At 43.5% G+C, this 20,803-nt stretch overlaps 1 protein-coding gene and 1 long non-coding RNA gene across 3 annotated transcripts in view; one reads left to right on the top strand and one right to left on the bottom strand.

Annotated features, from left to right (window-relative positions):
* Positions 1-251: 251 nt before the first annotated feature.
* LOC147913922 (uncharacterized) lies at positions 252-16,032 on the bottom strand. The gene is made up of 4 exons (XR_015556023.1): positions 15,715-16,032; positions 15,209-15,391; positions 14,996-15,101; positions 252-1,806 (listed from the first exon to the last, which is right to left on the bottom strand). It is a non-coding gene; the product is annotated as an uncharacterized LOC147913922 (long non-coding RNA).
* Positions 16,033-18,375: 2,343 nt separating this feature from the next.
* TTC9 (tetratricopeptide repeat domain 9) overlaps positions 18,376-20,803 on the top strand; it is a 39,709-nt gene continuing 37,281 nt past the window's right edge. Inside the window, exon 1 of one of the 2 annotated variants that reach the window (XM_014784242.2) lies at positions 18,376-18,940. In XM_014784242.2, the coding sequence (XP_014639728.2) occupies positions 18,535-18,940 (406 nt within the window). In that variant the 5' untranslated portion in view covers positions 18,376-18,534. The remainder of the gene's footprint in view (positions 18,941-20,803) is intronic. The other variant, XM_087448309.1, reaches the window with a different exon arrangement.

The raw sequence follows: 20,803 nt of genomic DNA, 5'->3' as shown, positions 1-20,803 counted from the left end.
ACTATATAAATAATCTCATTTAACTCTTATAAGAAGCTTATGAGATGGATATTATTGTTATTCCCATTTTATAGAGAAGGAAACTGAGGCTTAGCCAGGTCAGAGTGCTCTAAGTCACAGAGCTGATGAGCAGCACAGGCACATTTGACTCCAAAGCAAATTAACTCCAAGGCTCACACTCTTTACCACTAAGCTTGATTGCCTCTGAATCATGGCAAGGCTGGCTTTTTAACCTTGTTTATTGGGGGAGGCGAGAATATATATATATATATATACACGAAAGTAACAAAGTTTTACATGTATAGCTTAATTAATGACACAAAATGAACACCTTTTAAGCACCACCCAGGTCAAGAAATAGAATATGGCTGCCCTTGTGTCCCTCCTTATCCCAACTTTCTCTCTCTTCACTGAAGGTAACTACCATCTGGACTTTTATGCTAATGGCTTCCTTGTTTTTCTTTGTATTTTTGCCACCTAACCACGCATTCCTAAACACAGTTGATTAGTCTGCCTTTGGGGGGAATTTATAGAAATAAAATCATACAGTCTGTATTTTTTCATATCCTGAGCTTTCATTTGCTCAACTTTATGTTTTAGATTGATCTAAGTGCTATTAGTTGTACTTTGTTCATTTTCATTGCTGAATAGTGTTTGTATTAATATGCCAGAATTTGTTCTTTCTGCTGTTGATAAGCATTTGGATTGTTTTCAGTTTGAGGCTATTTTGAATAATGCTGCCATGAACACTCTTGAACCTGTGTCCGAGAGCACATGTGTCTGCATTCTTGTAGGGCGTGAACCTAGAAGGGGATTTCTGGGTCATGGGGTATGCATTTATTCAACTTTAGAAGATAATGCCAAATTATTATCAAAGTGACTTACTGCTCTACAGTCCCTCCTGCAGTGTATGAGAGTTCCCATTGCTCTCCATGATGAGGTTTGTTTGAAAGACAGACTGCAGCTTTGTTCTTTGCCTTCTTTGAGGCAGAATCTCAAGTCATATTCGGCTGTCTGCCATTCTGTCTCATACAGCTACACCTGGGCTGCTTAGGTTATTAACTTTCCATTTTCCAGCCACATTTCCTTTTTCCACTTGTACTCTGTCTCTTGGAACCGAAAACACCTCTGAATTCTCTATCAGAAACTAATTCAGCAGTGGTTGTTGAAGGAACAGGGGAAAAAGACCAATAACAGAAATTTTCTAGAAAGATATTCTCTATCAGTTTAGCTGCGCTACACAAGTGTCCCAGACACAGGAAGAATTTTCCATTTCCAAGGTTATAAGAAACCTAATCCACACACTGACCAAAATCTACAAGTCTAACAAAGTCCTTCCTGCAGATGTTACACTATGATTAGTAGTGAGGGGTTTAGCAGGTTCAGTTCATCAGAGGACCAAGCAAGCCTCAAGAATGAAAGCTCCTCAAAGGATTTTTGTCTTATGTTCAGAACAGGGTCCAGCACATAGTAGGTGCTGAATAAATATTTGTTGGTTGTTCAATGCAAGCATAGTTTATCAAATGTCATTTCTAAATATTTTGATGAGAAGCCCAGTGACTTTATAGGTTCTTAAATCTATAAGGGGTGGAAACTTTTGACATCTCAGGCTCAACACTCTTGCATCAAACACTTGGCTCACTCCCCCTTTCCATAGGCTACATGCACCAGACTGAGCACGTGATGGGATGACAAGTTCCAATGATGGACTTGCAGGAGATGCAGATCAAGAGAGAGCTTTAGGATCTTTCAATTTCTGATTACACGTTGATATCACCAAGTATGGCTGATTTTACCTGAAGAGAGCTGCAGTTTGAAAGAAAATAAAAAAGACATTTTTGTGTTATTCTTCATATATTCATTCAAAAAAATATTTAGAATGTAACCTCCTATGCCAAGCACTATCAGGTGACAGAGAAATAACAGTGAATGAGATAGACATGGTCTCAACATTTCAGCCTAGTGAGAGATATGGACTAAAGACCTGATAATTAAACTACATTGTAATTGGAGCTGTGATGGAGGAAGCAGAGTAATCTGAGAGTGTGGAAAGAGGGTACAAAATACAGGAAGGAGATGAGGGAAGACTTCCTGGAGGAAGCGGTGTCTAAGCAGAGACATGAAAGATGAGTAGGAGTTGGCCAACTGAACAGGAGAGGTAGAAAACACAAGGCAGAAGAAAGAGCATGAACCAAAGCCAAGAGGCAAGAGAGAGCAGAAAAGTGACAAATGTTCAGAATGCCTGGAGCATAGACTATATGACAATAATAGGAGAGAGAAGGCTAGAGCAGAAACCAGGGGCAAGATCACTGTAAACTACATCAAGGAATTGAGAGCAGTAGGATACTAAAGAAAGATTTTAAAGAGGCAAGTGACAAGGTCAGATTTGAATTTATAAATTTGTTACCATAATCTAAGCCTGAAAAAATGATGGCCTATACTAAGGAAGTGACAATAAGAAATGAACTAAAATGATAGATAGTTAGGAGGCGGAATTGACAGGAATTGGTGAACAGCCCTGGGTGAGGAGAGGGAGAATTCCTCAGAATTCCAGGCCTGGCAATTGCATGAATGATTTACTGAGATACAAAACAAATGGAAGAACGGTTTGGAGAAGGGGGTAGAATAGTTGGGTTTTGTTTTAGTTGTGTTTGAAGTGCTGGTGGATTATCCAAGCAAAGATGTCTACTGGGCAGATAAAACTAAGGAAAATCCATGAATCCCACATGTAAACTGAGGAGCTCTAGCAGCTGCTGAGTATACAGCGGAACCCTGGGGCTGTGTCAAAAATACTAAAAGAAACAGTCTTAATAGATATTTTTTATTGTCTCGTCATGGGCATGAGTTGATTTAACACTCTGTTCTGGCTTCTTGGCCTTACTTGCTGAGTAAGGACCTCTCAAAAGCTGGTGTCTGTTACGAAACAGATCCTATTTGCTAAGCTCTTCTAGATCCTCTTCATTCCAGGCAGCTGCCTGGGTACATTTGAGAGAGGTGACTCAGAGAGAGTGGTAATGGAGGGCACGTTGTTTGTTGGAAACAACACAAATAATAACAACTGACTTTTTGAGTGTTCGGAACAGGGTCACGCCAAAACCCCTTTTATTGCTGCCACAGACACATAAACAGTCTTACAGCTCCCTCCTCTAATCCTAATTCATCACTGCAGAAATTTAGGCATTCTCCCAGGGAAGTGCCCATCCTAGACTAGAATTGTGCCCTAGAAACTCAATGAAAACACTTGACATGGATTTTGGCATTTAATCATCCCAACAGTTTTATGAAATAAGGACTACTGTCTCCATTTTTAAGATGGGGATTCTGAAGCCTGGAGAAGTTGTCACTTGCTGAATGCACACAGGTGATAAGTGGCAGAGCCAAGATTCGAACATGAGTCTGACTTCAGAATCCTCACTGTAATCACTACACTTTGGTTGGGGTGACCTCTAAGGTCCCTCTCCTACCACCCAACCCCCTGCTGCCTCTTGTTCAAAGATTCAGTGATTTGTCCCTGTACCATGGAGCCTTACCACATTTTATTGCACATAAGTTACATAATTAAGGGCCGGCCCCGTGGCTTAGCAGTTAAGTGCGCGCCCTCCGCTGTTGGCAGCCGGGGTTCGGATTCCGGGCGTGCACTGATGCACCACTTCTCCGGCCATGCTGAGGCCGTGTCCCACATACAGCAACCAGAAGGATGTGCAACTATGACATACAACTATCTACTGGGGCTTTGGGAGGGGGAAAAAAAAGGAGGAGGATTGGCAATAGATGTTAGCTCAGAGCCGGTCTTCCTCAGCGAAAAGAGGAGGATTAGCATGGATGTTAGCTCAGGGCTGATCTTCCTCACAAAAACAAACAAACAAAAAAGTTACGTAATTAAAATTATAGTTTTGAACGGTTGTATTGAGTTTATCTGGTTTAACAAGTTTTTGTCCAGCCTAAGCATTGGAAGTAGCTAAGGAAGAAGAAGCAGGTAGAGCCAGTCACGGGTTGGCCCTGGGCCAAATTGAGGCAGAGACATTCATTTTTCAACCCTGAAGGTGCAGGGAAAGGGCTGAGTCTTGGCTTCCCACTCTACAGCCTGGGAGAGTCTAGTGCCTCCCCATATAGTAGAAGCCACCTTTGCCAGCAGGAGTCTCTGCTTTACAAAGCAATTTGCTATTGGCTATTCTTTTTTTTTTTTTTTTTTTTTTAAGATTTTATTTATTCAGTTTTTTCCCCCCAAAGCCCCAGTAGATAGTTGTATGTCATAGGTTCACATCCTTCTAGTTGCTGTACGTGGGACTCGGCCTCGCGTTGGACGGAGAAGTGGTACCTCGGGGCGCTCCCGGGATCCGAACCCGGGATCCGAACCCGGGTCACCAGCATCAGAGCGCGCGCACTTAACCACTAAGCCACAGAGCCGGCCCTCTATTGGCTATTCTTTTGGCTCCAGAAACACGAGGCTGGCTGGATTTCCTTCTCAGTGTTCAAGGAGGAACTCTAGAGCCCAGATTCACCAGGACAAAAAATAAAAAAATAAAACAACACTTTGTCTTTCTCTGGCTTTTTTTTTTTTAAACTGAAAGAAGATTGGTAACATAAGCAACTAGAATAAAAAAATTTTTTTCAATAAATCCTGAGAAGTCTTCAAGCTAATGCCCTAGACTTGGAAATGAATATTTGGCTTGCTTTTTTCTACTTGCCCCCTAGCTGTCTGATAGTCTTCAACTCCAACACCTTTGTACTGCCCTTCCAGCCCCCCAGTGATTCAGGTCTGTCTGTTTTGATTCTGAATTCTTCTCCAGACCTTCCCCTCTTCTCCTACATGCTAAGGTGGCCCTGATAATGCTAGTACTTTGTGAATTAAATAATAGCCAACTCAAAACAATGTAGTACCATACCTTCTCAGCACAGAAAGGTACTTGATGAATATACAACAAATCTATCAATTATAAAGCAACTTAGTTGCTGGAAAATAGAAGTAAAGGAAGGTTGGAAGGAGAGAAAAAGGAAAGAGGTAAAGAAAGAAGGGAAATTGTTAATAAACTCCCTGTGTGTACTGTAATATGTGCTTTCACATGTTTCTCTCTTAATATTAGCCTTAAGCAGCCACTTTAATCCCCACCACTGAGCTTGAACTTTGATTTATTGAAAAAGTTCACAGAGCGCTGGATTCCTGGTCTTGATAGGTCAGATATTTTACACTCCCTGTATAAGATTATCGGGTACACGTAAGAGAAATAAGTGTAAATGAAGCTGTATGTTCATCCTAATTCTTTTTCTCTGCCCTACCCACGCTTATGTTCAAATACCTCCCTCGCAGGTCCACACCTGAGCCCTGAATTTACTGACAAAGCTTCTGCAGCCTGTGAGTGGGAGGGTTGGGGCAGAAGGTAAGGAAAGGAAATAAATAATGGATGATAAGCTTGGCTGGTGACAGATTGTTGCAACAGCAGCAGCATCTGTAGGAGTTTAGATGCAATTCTGCAGATCTGAGGAGATCTTCTGTACAAGAGAAGGGAAAGAAAATCTGGTCATCTTCAGCAGGTCCGTAATTATGAGCCCACACTTCACAGTCATCACAAGGCAACCAGAGTGGTCCCACACAATCCAAACACTTGTGGTGGTCAAAAGTGTGATTTGAAGTGCTTGAAAACAGCTATGTGCTCAGAAAAAGCTCTCTCTCGCTGGGCCTGAAATGCCCCATTCATTCATCAAACCTTGATGGTTTCCCAGTTCCAACATCATGACACCAGGGAAATCATATTGTAGTAGTCAAACTGATTTGAGTAGCAAAAGGATTGATTAAAAGGCTATGGGGGAGCTAGCCCTGATGATCTAGTGGTTAAAATTCGGTGTGCTCCTCTTCGGCGACCCGGGTTCGGTTCCCAGGTGTGGAACCACACCACTACTCTGTCAGTAGCCATGCTGTGGCAGCCTCTCACATAGAAGAACCAGAAGAACTTACAACTATATGCAACTATGTACTGGGGCTCTAGCGGTGGGAAGAAAAAAGGAGAAAGATTAGCAACAGATGTTAGCTTAGGGTGAATCATCCCCTCCAAAAAAAATGTATATTAAAAAAAAGGCTATGGGAGGAGAGAGTGATGTCAGCAACATAGTAGACTAAGAAGCTACAGGCCCTCATTCCCCAGAGAGACACCAAGTTAACAATATATGGACCAGAATACCTCTGTGAGGCCTCTAGAGATCAGTCAAGAAGCTATAGCACTCAAGTCACTGTAAAGCCAAGAAGGGATTTCATCAAAAGGGGTAGGAAATTTGCAGCATTTGGCATCTCACCCCTGCCCTTCCCCTATGCAGCATAGTGCTGAGCAACTGGGAAGAAATCCCTTAGCCCAGGAGTCCCCCTCAGGATAGAAACAGAAGAGTGGATCATGAGTCTAACATTCCAACTTGTCTGAGGGTTACCTGAGGGACTCGTTTCTATGTTGCCTGACTTGGACCACTGAAAGGACTGGCACCAGAGTTTGCAAGCCACCAAAAGCAAAGGCAAGCAGCATGTCAGAGCTGCAGAACCACAAGTAGACACTAGGGGGAGCAATAGATCAGAAAAGGTTTGGGATGTCCTAGAACCTGCAGCTGAGCTGACTGGTGAAGGTCTTCCTCTGCACAAAGCCAATATGCAAAGCTGGAAGAGGTGGTGGTTTTTTCAAATGCCCAAATCCCAGTGAAAGATTACAACGCAAACAAAGAACATGGACCGATCAAGGGACCAATATAAAATTCCAGAAACAGACTCTAAAAATCATAGATCTATGAGCAGTCTGACAAAGAATTTAAAATAACTATCATAAAGATGCTTGATGAGCTAAAAGAGAACACAAATACACAACTAAATGAAATCAGGAAAATGATACATGAACAAAATGAGAATATCAACAAAGAGATAGAAACTATAAAAAAGAACCAAACAAATTCTGGAGCTTAATAATACAATATCAGTACTGAAAAACTCATTAGAGGAGTTCAATATCAGACTTGAAAAGGCAGAAGAAAGAATCAGTGAATTTGAAGACAAGTCATTTGAAAACCTTGAGTTAGAGAAGTAAAAAGAAAACAAGAATGAAGAAAAGCAAATAGAACATAAGGTACTTATGGAACACTATCAAGAGGACTAAATACATATTAGGGAATCCCAGAAGAAGAGAGAGGGGAAGGAGTTGAGAGCTTACTTGAAGAAATAATGTCCAAAACTTCCCAAATCTGAGGAAAGAAATGAACATACAGATTCACGAAGCTTAAAGAATCCAACTAGGGTATATCCAAAGAGAATCACACTGAGATACATTATAATCAAACTGTCTGAAATCAAAGAGATAATCTTGAAAGCAGCAACAGAAAAGCAATTTATAACATACATGGGAACTTCCATAAGATTATCAGTGGATCTCTCAGCAGACACTTTGCAGGCCAGAACAGAGTGTCATGATATACTCAAAGTTATAAAGGAAGAAAAATCTGTCAACCAGGAATACTGTATTCAGCAAAACTGTCCTTCAAAAATTAGGGAGCAATTAAGACTTTCCCAGATAAACAAAAGCTGAGGGAGTTTATTACCACTAGACTCGCTCTACAAGAAGTATTAAAAAGAGTCCTTCAAGTTGAAGCAGAAGGAGAGTAAACGACAAGATGAAGATATATGAAAATATAAGATTCTCTGGCAAAGGTAAATGCATGGACAAATACAGTAACCTGTGCTATTGTAACTTTGATACATAGAGTTGAAATTAAAAAAACATTAAAAAATAACTATAAAACTATGTTAATAGGTATACAGTATATAAAATATAATTTGTGACATCAATAACATAAATGGGGAGTGGTGTTTTTGTATGCAACTGAAGTTAAGTTGTTATCAGTTTAAAATATAATGTTATAACTTTAAGACATTTTATGTAATTGTAATGGTAACTACAAAGAAAATATTACATGAAATATCTAGTCAAATTCATAAAAACCCAAAGTGGAATGGTGATTACTAGGAGCTGGGAGGAGGGGGAAGTCAGTTGTTTAATGGGTATAGAGTTTCAGATTTGCAAGATGAGCAAATTCTGAAAATCTGTTTTACAACAATGTGAATACACTTAACACAACTGAACAATACACTTAAAATTGGTTGAGATGGTAAATTTTATGTTTTTAACCACAATAGGAAAAAAAAAGCTATGGGGAGTGAGGGGAGAGTTAGCGTTTAATGGATATAGAGTTTCAGTTTTGCAAGATGAAAAAAGTTTGGGAGATGGATGATAGTGATGGTTGCATAATAATGTGCGTGTATTTAATGCCACTGAACATAACCAATTAAACATGGTTCAGATGGTAAATTTTACGTTATATGTAATTAACCACAATTAAATAAAAACACTGAATCCAAAATAACCAGTTAAGTGTGACCATATCAATGAATTCACTTCAATCTAAATTGTGTTCCACTTTCTGTGCCATAGCACCTTCAGAATCCATTACATAAATATTTTCAAAGATCTGCCAATAGAAACAAACAAAATACTGCATAAAAAATGCTAAGGGATAGCTCACAGAATCACCAGGGCTAGAATCAGGGATCCAAGGGCAAGAATAGTGCCCGCAAATCATGCCATTAAATAAATCCACAGTGCAGGCAGCAGGTGCAGAGACCACCACCACCAGGCGCTGGACACTGCAGCCTGCACCACTACCACCAGATTCTGTCACTGGCAACACTTGTCAAAGCAATTCACGACTCCTCCCCCCAGAAGATTAAGAACTGTTGGACCATAAGGTAGTGGTTGACAGAATAATCTTATGGAAACTTCCTATCAGCAGAGTAGCTCCAAAGCAATGTTCCAGGAACCAATGATATTTTAACATCTTAAAAATGCATTGATAAGTTTTAACTTTTAAAATCAGAAAGTTAAATTTACAGAAAGACAAAAATCCTAAAGATCTTTGAGTCCTAAATTCCTTTCAATGCCCTAAATTTCATCTGACCTTTGTAATAAAAATGCATTTTTTGTACATATTGTAATCATTAGTCAGCTTACCTCATTTTATTTTTCTTTTGATGTTACACAAATGACCTCTTAAGATCTAGCGGGTAGCTATGTACAATAAAAAACATAATACCCACTTCTCTCTTGAAGTAGCCAGCCTCCAAAATGTCCCCCAATATTCCCCAATTCCTGGTATTTACACCCTGTACAGTCCCCTAGCACCCACCTTGTACCAGGGTTAGTCTGTGTGATCAACAGAATGTGGCAAAGTGATGGTAGGTCACTTTTGAGATTAGGTTTTAAAAGACTATGGATCTCTTATATCTCTCGCTCTGGGGGAAGCCGGGTACCATGTCATGAGGACACTCAAGGACGCTATGGAGATACCTACCTAGTAGGGAACTAAGATGTCCAGCCAACAACGAGCAAGGAATGGAGGCCTGCAGACAATGATGTGAGTAGGCTTGGAACTGGCATGTCCTCCAGTAGAACCTTCAGATAATTTCAGTGCTAGCCAACAGCTTGACTACAACTTCCTGAAAGACCTTGAGCCAGAACCACCCAACCAAGATGCTCCCACAGAAACTGTGGGATTGTTTAAAAACAATAAATAAAATTTTAAGCTGCTAAGTTTTGGGATAATTTGTTTTGCAGCTACAGATAGATAACTAATAGATCTCTCCAGAAATTCTGTAGGGAAAAAATGTTGTGTATGTGTGTGTTTTCGAAAAGGCTGTTAAAATGTTAAATACCTGCTGATGTATATGTAAAATTGTAAGAAATAGAACAATGAAAAAAAAAATTCCATCTGCTCACAACCTCACATACCAACAGCAGAGCAGGTCTCAGCACTTGGCCAAATAGGCTGCTGCCAAGTAGATAGAATTTGAGAGTAAAAAGGTCCAGATTAGCTCCGAACAGCTGGCCCTACTCACCTGAAATTTTACCACTAGAGATAAATTACATTGGATCTTGTAGTATCAGGTCTGTAAGAGTCCCCTGAAAGACATAACACCTTAAAATAGTATTTACAATAGGGTCATGACAGGAAACAAAATCTAATTGTAATGGTTCATCTGAAGAGACTTTTTATATGGAGACTATTTACAAAAGCGTGGGTATGAAAACATCCAGAGACTAGCAAGAGAGGGAAGATATTTGGGCAAAAGGCAGAAATTGTGTTACCAGAGTCTACTGACAGGCGGACCCAAGCAGGAGGGGGCACCCAATCACAACCAACGTAATGGCGGGACCCGGCCACCCCTAAAACCATGGTGCCAAAGCAGGGAGGGAGTGGGAAAGAAATATATTAATCTCTCTTTCCCCCATCCTCCAGTCTCATGTTGGTGCTTGCCTTTGGGCAAAGCTAACCAGCAGCAAGAAGGCAAAGGAGCCTAGTTGGTGCAGGGGTCAGTCTCCCAGGGCACAAAACCAGAGAGAAAATGGCAGAGAATGGGTGGTTGTAGGTGGCACAGTGTTACAGCATTTCCAGATTCTGGAAGAATCTTAAAGATCATCTAAGACAGTCCGCCAGGCAGTCTGTGTAAATCTTCTTTGTTTCATCCCTAGCAGAAGTACCAAAAACTCCAATGGTGGCAAAACACGTCCTTTGTAGTCAGGCAGGCCTGCTCCCTGCTTCCAAGCTGTGTGACCTTGGGCAAATTACCTAACCTCTGAAAACCTCAGGTTTCTTCTTTGTAAAGTGAGCATCATGATAACAACCTCATGAGGTTGTGGTGAAATTAAATAATATACGCAGAGGTGAAGAGACTGGCCTCCTCTCCAACAGGGAGCTGTTGACTTAGTTAAGTGTGAAAGATTTGATCACCAGATTCACAGTGCAACCTGACTTCCCAACTAGTTGAGTGGTTCATCAATACATCTTCATTATTACTTAAATATAAATCAACTGAAGCATGGCGAAATACATTCTGATACATGTGTACAAATACTGTATAGCTATATTTTAAAGTATGGCAGTTCTGAATATACTGAAATACAATGATTTCCAGATAATATTCATAATTTTAGATCAATAGATGATAGATCAATAGATGATAGATTGATAGATCCATCGATAGATAGATAGATAGATAGACAGACAGACAGACAGACAATGCTAGATAATCTCTGGAGAGATGCATAGGAAACAAGTAACAGTAGAGGTCATTGGGAAGAATTTTGGAGGACTGGGTCCAGGGGTAGAAGGAAAATTTGATTTGTATTATATACTCTTTTACAGAGAGTAGTATTTGAAGTTTTTTCCATGTATATGTACTATCTTTAAAAAAGCTTCCTTGACACCAAAAATCTTTCGAGTTGGTATCTTGTATTCTTTGTTTATTCCATTTATTCCACAACTGTTACAAAATGCTTACTGCTATACTAGGTGCTGGGGCTACAAAAAGAGTAAGACACAATCTCTGTTTTCAAGTAGCTATAGTCCAATCGCAGAGACAAAAAAGCAAGCAGATATCCATTATGCAGTGTAATAAGTGTGGCCTCTCTGATTTTCCTTATTTAAAATTTGAACACAGACATAGACACAATTCCCCTTAAACTCACTTTTTTGTTGCACTCATCTCATTCTAACATTCTATATAATTTATTTATGATGTTTATTGTCAGTCTCCACTCCATGAAGGTGAGAATTTTTGCCTGTTTTGTTCAGTAATAGATCTCCAGTGCCTGAAATGGTGAAAGTTTTCAATAGATGTTTGTTGAATGAATAAATCCTATGTAATATAAAAGTATGAAAAAGGAGCTACCAGAAAACAGCAGAAGGAACACCCAACTTGTATACAGAGGTCAGTAAGGCTTCATAGTAGAAATGACACTTCTGCTAAATCTTGAAGCAAATCTGGGTGACTTGGGCTGAAAGACCTAATGTACTAAGAAGCAAACAAATGAGAAATATAGAAAAATGAAACATACAGGGAACTGTGAGTCCAAAGGCATGGAGATGTAAGAGAGAATGGTAACATTGAAAACTGAACATATGTCAATAAATATTGGTTACTGTTCATTGTTTATGCTGGCTGGGAGATGGGTTCTTGAACATTTGTTATACTATTCTTTCTTTTGTGTATGTTTAAAATTTTCCATAATACAAAGTGAGAATAAGTGAATAAGTAAACTATTTTTTAGTGAGTGTAAAAGAATTTTAAAAATGAATGTTTTCTAGGCAGGGAGACACAGCTATAGTTACCAGCCACATGTACCAGCAGCTGAACCAAGGTGGCAATAGGTGGTGGGTGAAGAGAGTAAAAATCTGAGAAGGAATATATAGTCAGTAGTTTTTCAATTGTAAATGACAACTTGAATTAGCTCAAATAAAAGAGAATTCATTGGTTCACATACTAGGAAGTCCAAGGGGATTCCGGCATTAAAAACCGCTGGATCTAAGAACTTAATTGATACCACCAGAGCTCTGTCTCTCCCTCATATCGTTTTCGCCTCCATTCAACTTCATTTTTCACACAGGTCTTTTCCAGGTGGTGAGCAGGATGACCATTGACAGTCCCCACCTCAAATTCTTCCAGCTTAAAGAACTTTTCTCTCCCAAGGTCTGTATATAAATCTCATGGAAATTTCTGATTGTTTCTACATATGGTCCTCCCTGAACCAATCACTGTGGGCTAGGGAGATGGAATAATATGATTGGCTGAGACTGGAATAAGCCCTAGTAAGTCAGGGAAGGGGGGACCTCAGACACCATGATTGACAGCTCCACCAGGACCACATGGAATAGAGGAAGAAAGAATCCCCTAAGGAAGGGATGCAAGCAGATCCGAATAACTGACATCACCGCCCCCATGGAGGGCTATAGTGGATATTGGAGAGGGGAAGGTAGGCGGGTGCAGAGTGGCTGGAGTGGTAGGAGAGAGGAGGGATAGGCAGACTGAACTGGGCTCTGGAATTATAGAGAAATTTGTTGTTGGGTTGAGGGTGAGGGGACAGGTGGTGAGATAAATGAAAATATGAAGCTCACATTAGCCTTATATGGCTAATGCTACATCTGGGCATTAAACAGTTAAAAATCTCCCACTTTTCCATGGAGGGATGATGGAAGATTGAATATGGATAAAAACTGGTGATGGACATGCTGTAATTTTCTCAGGTAAACTTTGAAGTTGAATGCAATTAGAAAAACATGCCCAAAATAGCTCTGGTTTGGTTGGCATGTGACCAAACCCTGAACAGCTTAGATTAGTATAAAAGAGATTCAAATATATATCTTTCGCATATGCTTAAGACACTGAGCTGACGGAAGAGAAAAAGCAGCACATGCCATCTGTTTAGGAGGTATGCGAGCTCCAGAGTGAGTCTGGAAAGAGAGGGGCCTTTGGTTGTCTAGGACGAGCAGGCAGTGAGTGGGAAGGTAGAGATTCAGAGAAGCAGAAGCAAGGTCAGAACCCAGTGCAGATCCAGAGCCTGAGACTCATAAAGCCAGCAGACGCACTTTGCCTTCTATGTACCACGCCCAGTTCTTTGCATCCAAATAGTTCCACATACATCTTTTGTAAGAAATCTTCCAGCATATCTCAGCAGTAATGAGTTATTCCATTAGTGGTGTGATCATCCATGGATTCACTGGCCTGTGTCCAGTGCTTGCCTGTTAGGAATGCAGGGAGAGGTTTTGATGACGTTGGGCCAAAGGACCCATGAGAACTAGAAACCTCCTGTGGCTCAGTCATCTTTCTTCCCTGTGAGGGTCATGAGCAAGCAATACATTCAAGGGCCATCAACAGATAAAAAATCAAAATACCACTTTATTTTCACCTGAATAAATGTTCAATTTCTTAGTGCAGAGCTTTCTCGAAAAAACAAGGTTGGAGCAAGCAGCCTACACTAAAGGCCTACATGAGCATTTCCCTCCCCACTACACACCAAAATCTTCTCACTCTCTGTCCTGCCACATTGTACCAGAAATGGAAGCAATGAAAAGTATGCTTGGCTATGCATTTGAGGAAGAGAAATCGAGATGGCCAGATCCCAAAAGGAGGCCCTGGCTCAGCTTACCTATTCCTGCTGCACGAAGTGGAAAAGAACACTGCACGGAGGTTCATAACCCTGCCCTTGTTAAATGCTCACCAATTAATTTCCTGGAACCTGACCAATCGAATGAACAAGTCCTCCCTGGGAGAAGGCAAAGGCCAAGAGAGGAGGGGAGAGATGGAACTTCCCTTTCCTCTAAATATTTGCTCCTCAAGATGTAGGCCATAAACCAGCACTATCAGCACAACCTGGTAGCTTGTTAGAAATGCACAATCTTGGGCCAACCCTAGATTAATGGAATCAGGGAATTGCATTTAAATAAGGTCTCTGGGGGAGTCAAATGCACATTAAAGTTTGAGAAGCACTGAGTTTCTGAACCCTAAATCCATGCCCAAATTGTCTGTCATTTGGATGTTTGCTCACTTCCTAAAATAGTGCTCTGCATATGGTCAATAATTAATGAAAAAATGTTTGAGAAATTCTCTTTGGCACCTGTTTAATTCCATCTGAAGGAAGGAGACCATTTCTGAGTAACCGGTGCGCATTTACCAGTGAGTGGCTTAGAGACAGAAGCAAACTGGGCCAGCCCCATGGCTTAGCGGTAAAGTGCGTGCGCTCTGCTACTGGCGGCCAGGGTTCGGATCCTGGGCACGCACCAACACATCGCTTGTCCGGCCATGCTGAGGCAGTGTCCCACATACAGCAACTAGAAGGATGTGCAATTATGACATACAACTATCTACTGGGGCTTTGGGGAGAAAAAGGGGAAAAAAGGAGGAGGATTGGCAATAGATGTTAGCTCAGGGCTGGTCTTCCTCAGCAAAAAGAGGAGGATTAGCATGGATGTTAGCTCAGGGCTGATCTTCCTCACAAAAAGAAAAAAAAAATAGACAGAAGCAAACTGAAAACAAGCAAACAAAACAGTTCTAGACATACACACACAGCTCTACCGAATGGGACAGATGAGCATAGTAAGTCTCCTCTTGCTCTGCCTCCCCGCCCATGATATCTCTTACCTTCCTCGCTCACGTTCTCCTTCATCCAAGCTAGTATTAAGCTCTGGTGTTGGGCTCTGTTTCATACACAGGATAATACCATGTAGATTTCATGTCTCTTGCAGCCCTGTCCTCAAACCCAAAATTTAAGAATGAGATACTGTACTCAGGACAGTAGGAAGCCAGGACACAGTAGGAAAACAAAAAGCAATTTAGCACATTAGTACTTCTCACCTTTAAATAGTTGTGACCGTCATGAACCAATTTACGTCTTATTTCTGATAGTAGCCAAATCCCAGGCCTGGATCTTCGTCCATTATTTGCCCTCAGTAGCTCTTCCTACCGGAGTAGGAAGTTAATAAAAACTCAGAGCACGCAACCACCAATGTCTTCTCTTTGCTCTTCCTGACGTGATACCTTAATGTAAAAAGGGCCAGGGGTTGGTAGACATGGATTAACTAGAGTCTTCTACAACATTATTATGGGATCCAAGGATGACAGGATTCAATGAGTAATAAGGAAAGTTACCACCCGTGGGGCACTTACAAGGTGTTTCACAACACCCCTATGAAGCAAGTAGTATCCCTATTTAACGAGTGAGGAGATTTCAGGTTTTCAGAAGTTGAATGACTTGCCCAAGAAGCAGCAAAGACTTGCAGCCCACCCCTGTCTGAGTCTAAAGTCTCTTAACCACTGAACTAAAACAATGTCTCCCTGGTCAGAAACCACTGCAAACTCACTGTGTGAGTAGAGACTCATTTTCCTTCTCTGGGGCTCAGGTGAGTGTTCAGGCACTAGCAAAGTAAGATGCTGTAACACATAAGGTATAATTTAGTACGTTAAGGTTGTGTCCAAATAGAAGCCCTCAGCACCATATAAATGGAAACTATACATGTGAAAAATGCTCACCCTTGTAATTAAAGAGATCCCAGGTCACTCAATATACAGTTCTCATTTATCAAATTAGAAAATATTTTTGAAAGTTTAACCCTCAATGTCGGCAAGGATGTTATAAAACTAGTACATTGTTGGAGAGAGCACAAGTTAGCATAACTTTTCTAAGAAGCAAATTGATGACGTTTCAAGACATTTTTAAAAACTGATAATTTCTTGTAAGGAAAAATAAATTAGGACAAAAATTTAAGTGTAAATATAGTTAAGAGCATAGATTCTGAAGCCAGATTGCTTGGATTTAAACCCCAGCTCTGCTACTTTTTAGCAGTATGACCTTGGGCAAGTCTCTGTGACCTGGTGTCCACAATAGGGTAATAATAGTGGCTATTTCACTGAGTTGTTATGAGGATTAAGTGAATTATTATATGTAAAGTCTTTAACTCAGTATCTGGCACAAAGTAAGCACTATATATAAATGGTATCTATTATTTTTATTATCTCAGTGTTATTTATAATAGCAAACAATTGGAATCAATCTGTCTGACCATAGAAAAATGGTTAAGCACACTATGGTATAGACATAATGAATATTATGAAGCCACTAAAAATGAGGCTTTAAAAGACTATTTAATCACATATAATGTAAAGTAAAAAGAGCAGGAAACTGTATATATTGTTCCATACCACTCATGTTTGTTAAAAGAGCACTTGGTACAAATATAGATGCATAGAAAACAACTGGCAGGAATTACATCAAAATATGAACAAAAAATATATCTGGGTGATGGTGCAGGGTTAGGGGTTTTTTCTTTACACGTTTCTGTACTTTGCAAATCCTCTAGAGCTTCTCACACTCTGACAGACATATGAATCACCTGGTGATCTTGTTAAAATGCAGATTCTGGGTCAGTAGGTCTGGGATTTTGCAGATTCTGCATTTCCAACAGGCTCCTGGGTGATGCTAATGCTACTGGTCCAAAGCCTGCACTTTGAGTAGCAAGGTTTGGGAGCAGGGGTTCTCAAACTTGAGTGTGCATCTAACCAACCAGAGGGTTCGTCAAAGTACAGGTTGCTGGACCACACCCCTAGAGTTTCTGATTTTTGCAGGTCTGGAGCGGGACCCTAGAATTTGCATTTCTAACAGTTTTCCAGGTGATGCTGATGCTGCAGGTCTGGAAATTGCACTTTGAAAACCACTGCTTTGGAATAATATATTTTTTCTTAGCATCATAAAGGAGGGGGGAGCACTAAAAAACAGGTCAGCCTTCTTCATTGCTTACAAAATCAAATCTAAACTCTTCATCCAAACGCCTCCATCAACTAACCCAATCATTTCCTGCTACTGTTTGGGCCACAAAATCAAACCACAATGCCCTAAACACACCCAACATTTCAAACATCATGGCTTCTGCTCTATTTCTTCACTGGTTGATATGTCACTTCCTTCTATTTCCTCATGCCCACGTCCTATCCATCCTACAAGGCCCTCGAATGCCATTTCCTCCATAAAGCCTCCTCATCCACCACTACTTAAAAAGCACCCCCCTCACCTCCCCGGGGTTCCACAGCACTTTCTGTTCCTCCCTGGTAACACTTACCGATCTTACCTCCTAGAGTGACTCTACCGGCGGGTGGTGTAGCTCTCCCAGGAGAACGGGAGTTAGTTAACTGAGAGCAGGACAGTCACTTGCCTATCTTTGTCTGCCCCTTGGCCTCAGCAAATCCCCAGAAGACAGGTGACACTCAGGGCTGACTGAAAGAATGAATGAAGTAAGGAACAGAACCTCCTGAGGAAGGGTATGGACTGTCCTGTAAATGGAAACTAGAACACATGCATGCCAAGCCTGATGACCGACAGTAACAGGTGTGTTCTATCTCTGATATCTGTGATTCATTCTGCACAGCTGTGGGCACACCAAGGTGTCAGCACACGGTGGCTCCTGGAAAACAACGCCCCACACGCTGAAGTGAACACTGTTCTGGGCGCCGGGGTGGCCACACACGGAGACACACCCCAGCAACAACCTGGATCCACAAAAAGGAGGCCTTGCCACCTTAAACAAATTAATGCCTTACTGCAAAGAACAAGAAGCTATGGCTTGTGCCTACGCCCCTTGCTCCCCGCCGCACGCTGGCGTCCCCCATCCCTAAACACACACACACACACACAAACACACACACACACCCCTTCCCCCCTTCGTCTAGGCGCGTCTCCGAAGGCTGGATTGAATGGGAAAGAACGGGGCCGTCTTTGTCATTAATCCTCCCCTCCTTCAGGAGAGCCAAGCTTCTTCCGGGTCAGCGACAATCACCGCCACCCCAATCGGGCCCGCGGTCCCCCACACCGCTAGCCCCGGAGCGCGCGAGGGCCAGGTCGCCACCGCCCGCAGGTTGCGGGAGGGGAGGAGGGCGAGGAGGCGGGCGGGCGGCGCGGGGGTGGGAGGGAGGGGAGGAGGGGAAGGCAATCCGAGGAGGAGGAGGAGGAGAGAGCAGCCTCCCGCAGCTGGCGAGGAGAATGGGAGTGCGGGGCGGCAGACCGCCGCGGGGTGTCACGGCCGCGGCCGAGCTTGCCAGGCGCGGGGCCGGCGCCCGCCGCTTTTAAACCCCGGAGGGCGCGGCGGCGGCGGGCGGATCTCGGCGCGCGCGGGGCGCCGGGCGGCGGCCGAATGGAGAGGAAGGGCTCGGCGGCCGGGGCCAAGGGGAACCCGAGCCCGCCCGCGGCCAGCGAGGCGCAGCGGGCGGCGCCGCCTCTGTGCGTCCCGGGCGGCGGCGGAGGGGCCCCGGCGCGGGGCCAGGCTGGGGCGGCGGCCGAGCCCGCCGAGTTCATCCGGCGCGCGCACGAGTTCAAGAGCCAAGGGGCGCAGTGCTACAAGGACAAGAAATTCCGCGAAGCCATCGGCAAATACCACCGGGCGTTGCTGGAGCTGAAGGGGCTGCTGCCGGTCCCCGGGGAACGGGAGCGGGACTCGCGCGCGGCCTCCCCGGCTGGGGCCCCCAACCCCGGCCGCCTCTCGGAGGAGCAGAGCAAGACGGTGGAAGCCATCGAGATCGACTGCTACAACAGCCTGGCAGGTGAGCTGCGCCGCGCCGCGCACCGGCCCCTCCTGCCCCTGCCCTGCCCGCCTCCCGCTCGGCGCGGGTCCCGGGTACCCGGCCCTCCGGCTCACAGCCGACCTCTGCGGCGCCCGCGAGGCATCCTCCCCCGCTGGGACCGAGCTGCTCTGGAGGGAGAACCTGGGAGGGGGGCGCTTTGGAAAAAGTGTGACTTTTAGGATTATACCTTCCAAAACTCGTTGTCATCCCGCGTCCCTTCCGCCGCATCCATTGTAAATCTCACCTATAAATAAGTGGACAGTCAGAAGGGGACCCACCTGGCCTGGCGGCGACTGCTGCTGCTCACTGGTGGACCTGGGTCCAAATGCGGGACGCAGCGCCCAGAGTGGGCCACCCGCACCCACCGCGTGCCCGGTGGCTGCTCTTTTCAGGTATCATTGGCACCAGAGCTCGCCCTCACCTTCCCCCCACTGACCGCATCCCTATGGGTAAGGTCCTCCCCCAAGTTCCTTTGGCCCCGGTAGCAAGGGCAGTTTGCCACGATGCCTTCAGCATCTTGAGCAAAATGGATTCCAAAATGCCACTTTCTTCTCTCTGAGATCTGCTGGGGCCCCCGGTTGCCAGGTGAAGAGAGTGATCTCAAAGGGAAGCTAGTTCGTGGTTGAGCTGTGCTACATTCTCGCTCCCCTCGCTGCCTCCTTCTCGCTCCGGGTAGTACTGGTCCTCACACCAGCTGGCTGTTGGGTGTGAAGCGAAAGAGGGTCCTTCTATTGGGATGAGAAGGTGAGGTATACATTCCAGAGTTCATTTTGGGCATTGAGGTCTAAGTCAGGCATTTTTAAAAATTTAACTTTGGCACAGGAAAATTTAAAGTCCCTAAAAAAGGAAGAGTCTGGGTCTCTCCAGGGCTTTCCTGTGAGAATGTGGAAGATATTGGCAGAGGCAATGGCCTTATATTTGAAAAGCATTCTCTCCTCTTTGCCCACTCCATTTGGTGGGATTTGGGCATGGTCTAGCTCCTCTGACCAAATAAAAGGTCATCACTCCTAGTCCCTAACCCTTGAAATTGCCTAAACTAGCTATGAACAGTTGGGGTAGGGTAGGGTTGTGAGAGTGACTGGGTGTGGCTGGGGATGGAGGCTGTGTCTGGGGCCCAGGCAGTTGTGGGATGAAAAAGAAATATCTGTAATTCTGGTCTGTTCCTAAATGCAGATCTGCTCTGTTCCCTTTGAGGTTTCTGTGCCAGCCTACCTCTGCCTTCCCATAATGCCACGTCCAGTATCATTTTTAAAGCCAGGCACGTTTACGTTGTAGTTTACGAACTTAGAGGATCCCTAGTAATAGTGGTAGAGCAGTTGTAGAAATGGAGGTACTGATAGCAGTACTAGTAACAATGGCAGCAGATAAAGTACTAGTTTATAGCAAAGGTGGAATATTTCAATCCATCACAAGCTACAGCTTGATTCCTTTTATTTCCCGTAAGTCTCTGGCGTACTCGCTACTGCCTGATGAATAGTTAAAGGGCAGAGTGGTCATGGGAGGAGGAAGAGGCCCTCTGGATCAGTAATGCGATGACTTCAGAGCAGTAATGGAGTCCTCTATTTAGTATTATCCATGGGCATTCAAGGGTTGCCCCTCACCCCATGCTTTTGGCTGCTGGCCTGTGGCTAGCACTGCCTATCTTTTACTCCAGAAGTGGTTACATTTCCATGGTGAAACCAAAGATGCGTCCTCGGTTGGTCCAGCCCAGTCCAGGCGGGGCTAAGATCTGGACAGCTCCTCCACTTCCACCCCCGCCCCCCACACACTTTGGAAAACTTCAGTGGTGAGAGACTAGAAAGTAGCAACAGCCGGTTTTCCCCTCTGCTGCCTTCTCCAGTG

The sequence above is a fragment of the Ceratotherium simum genome, chromosome 24, assembly GCF_057802395.1.
Source record: "Ceratotherium simum simum isolate JZ-2026a chromosome 24, ASM5780239v1, whole genome shotgun sequence".
NCBI lineage: Eukaryota > Metazoa > Chordata > Mammalia > Perissodactyla > Rhinocerotidae > Ceratotherium > Ceratotherium simum.
Note: the sequence above shows the minus strand (reverse complement) of the source record. Positions and strands in the feature narration are given on the sequence as shown.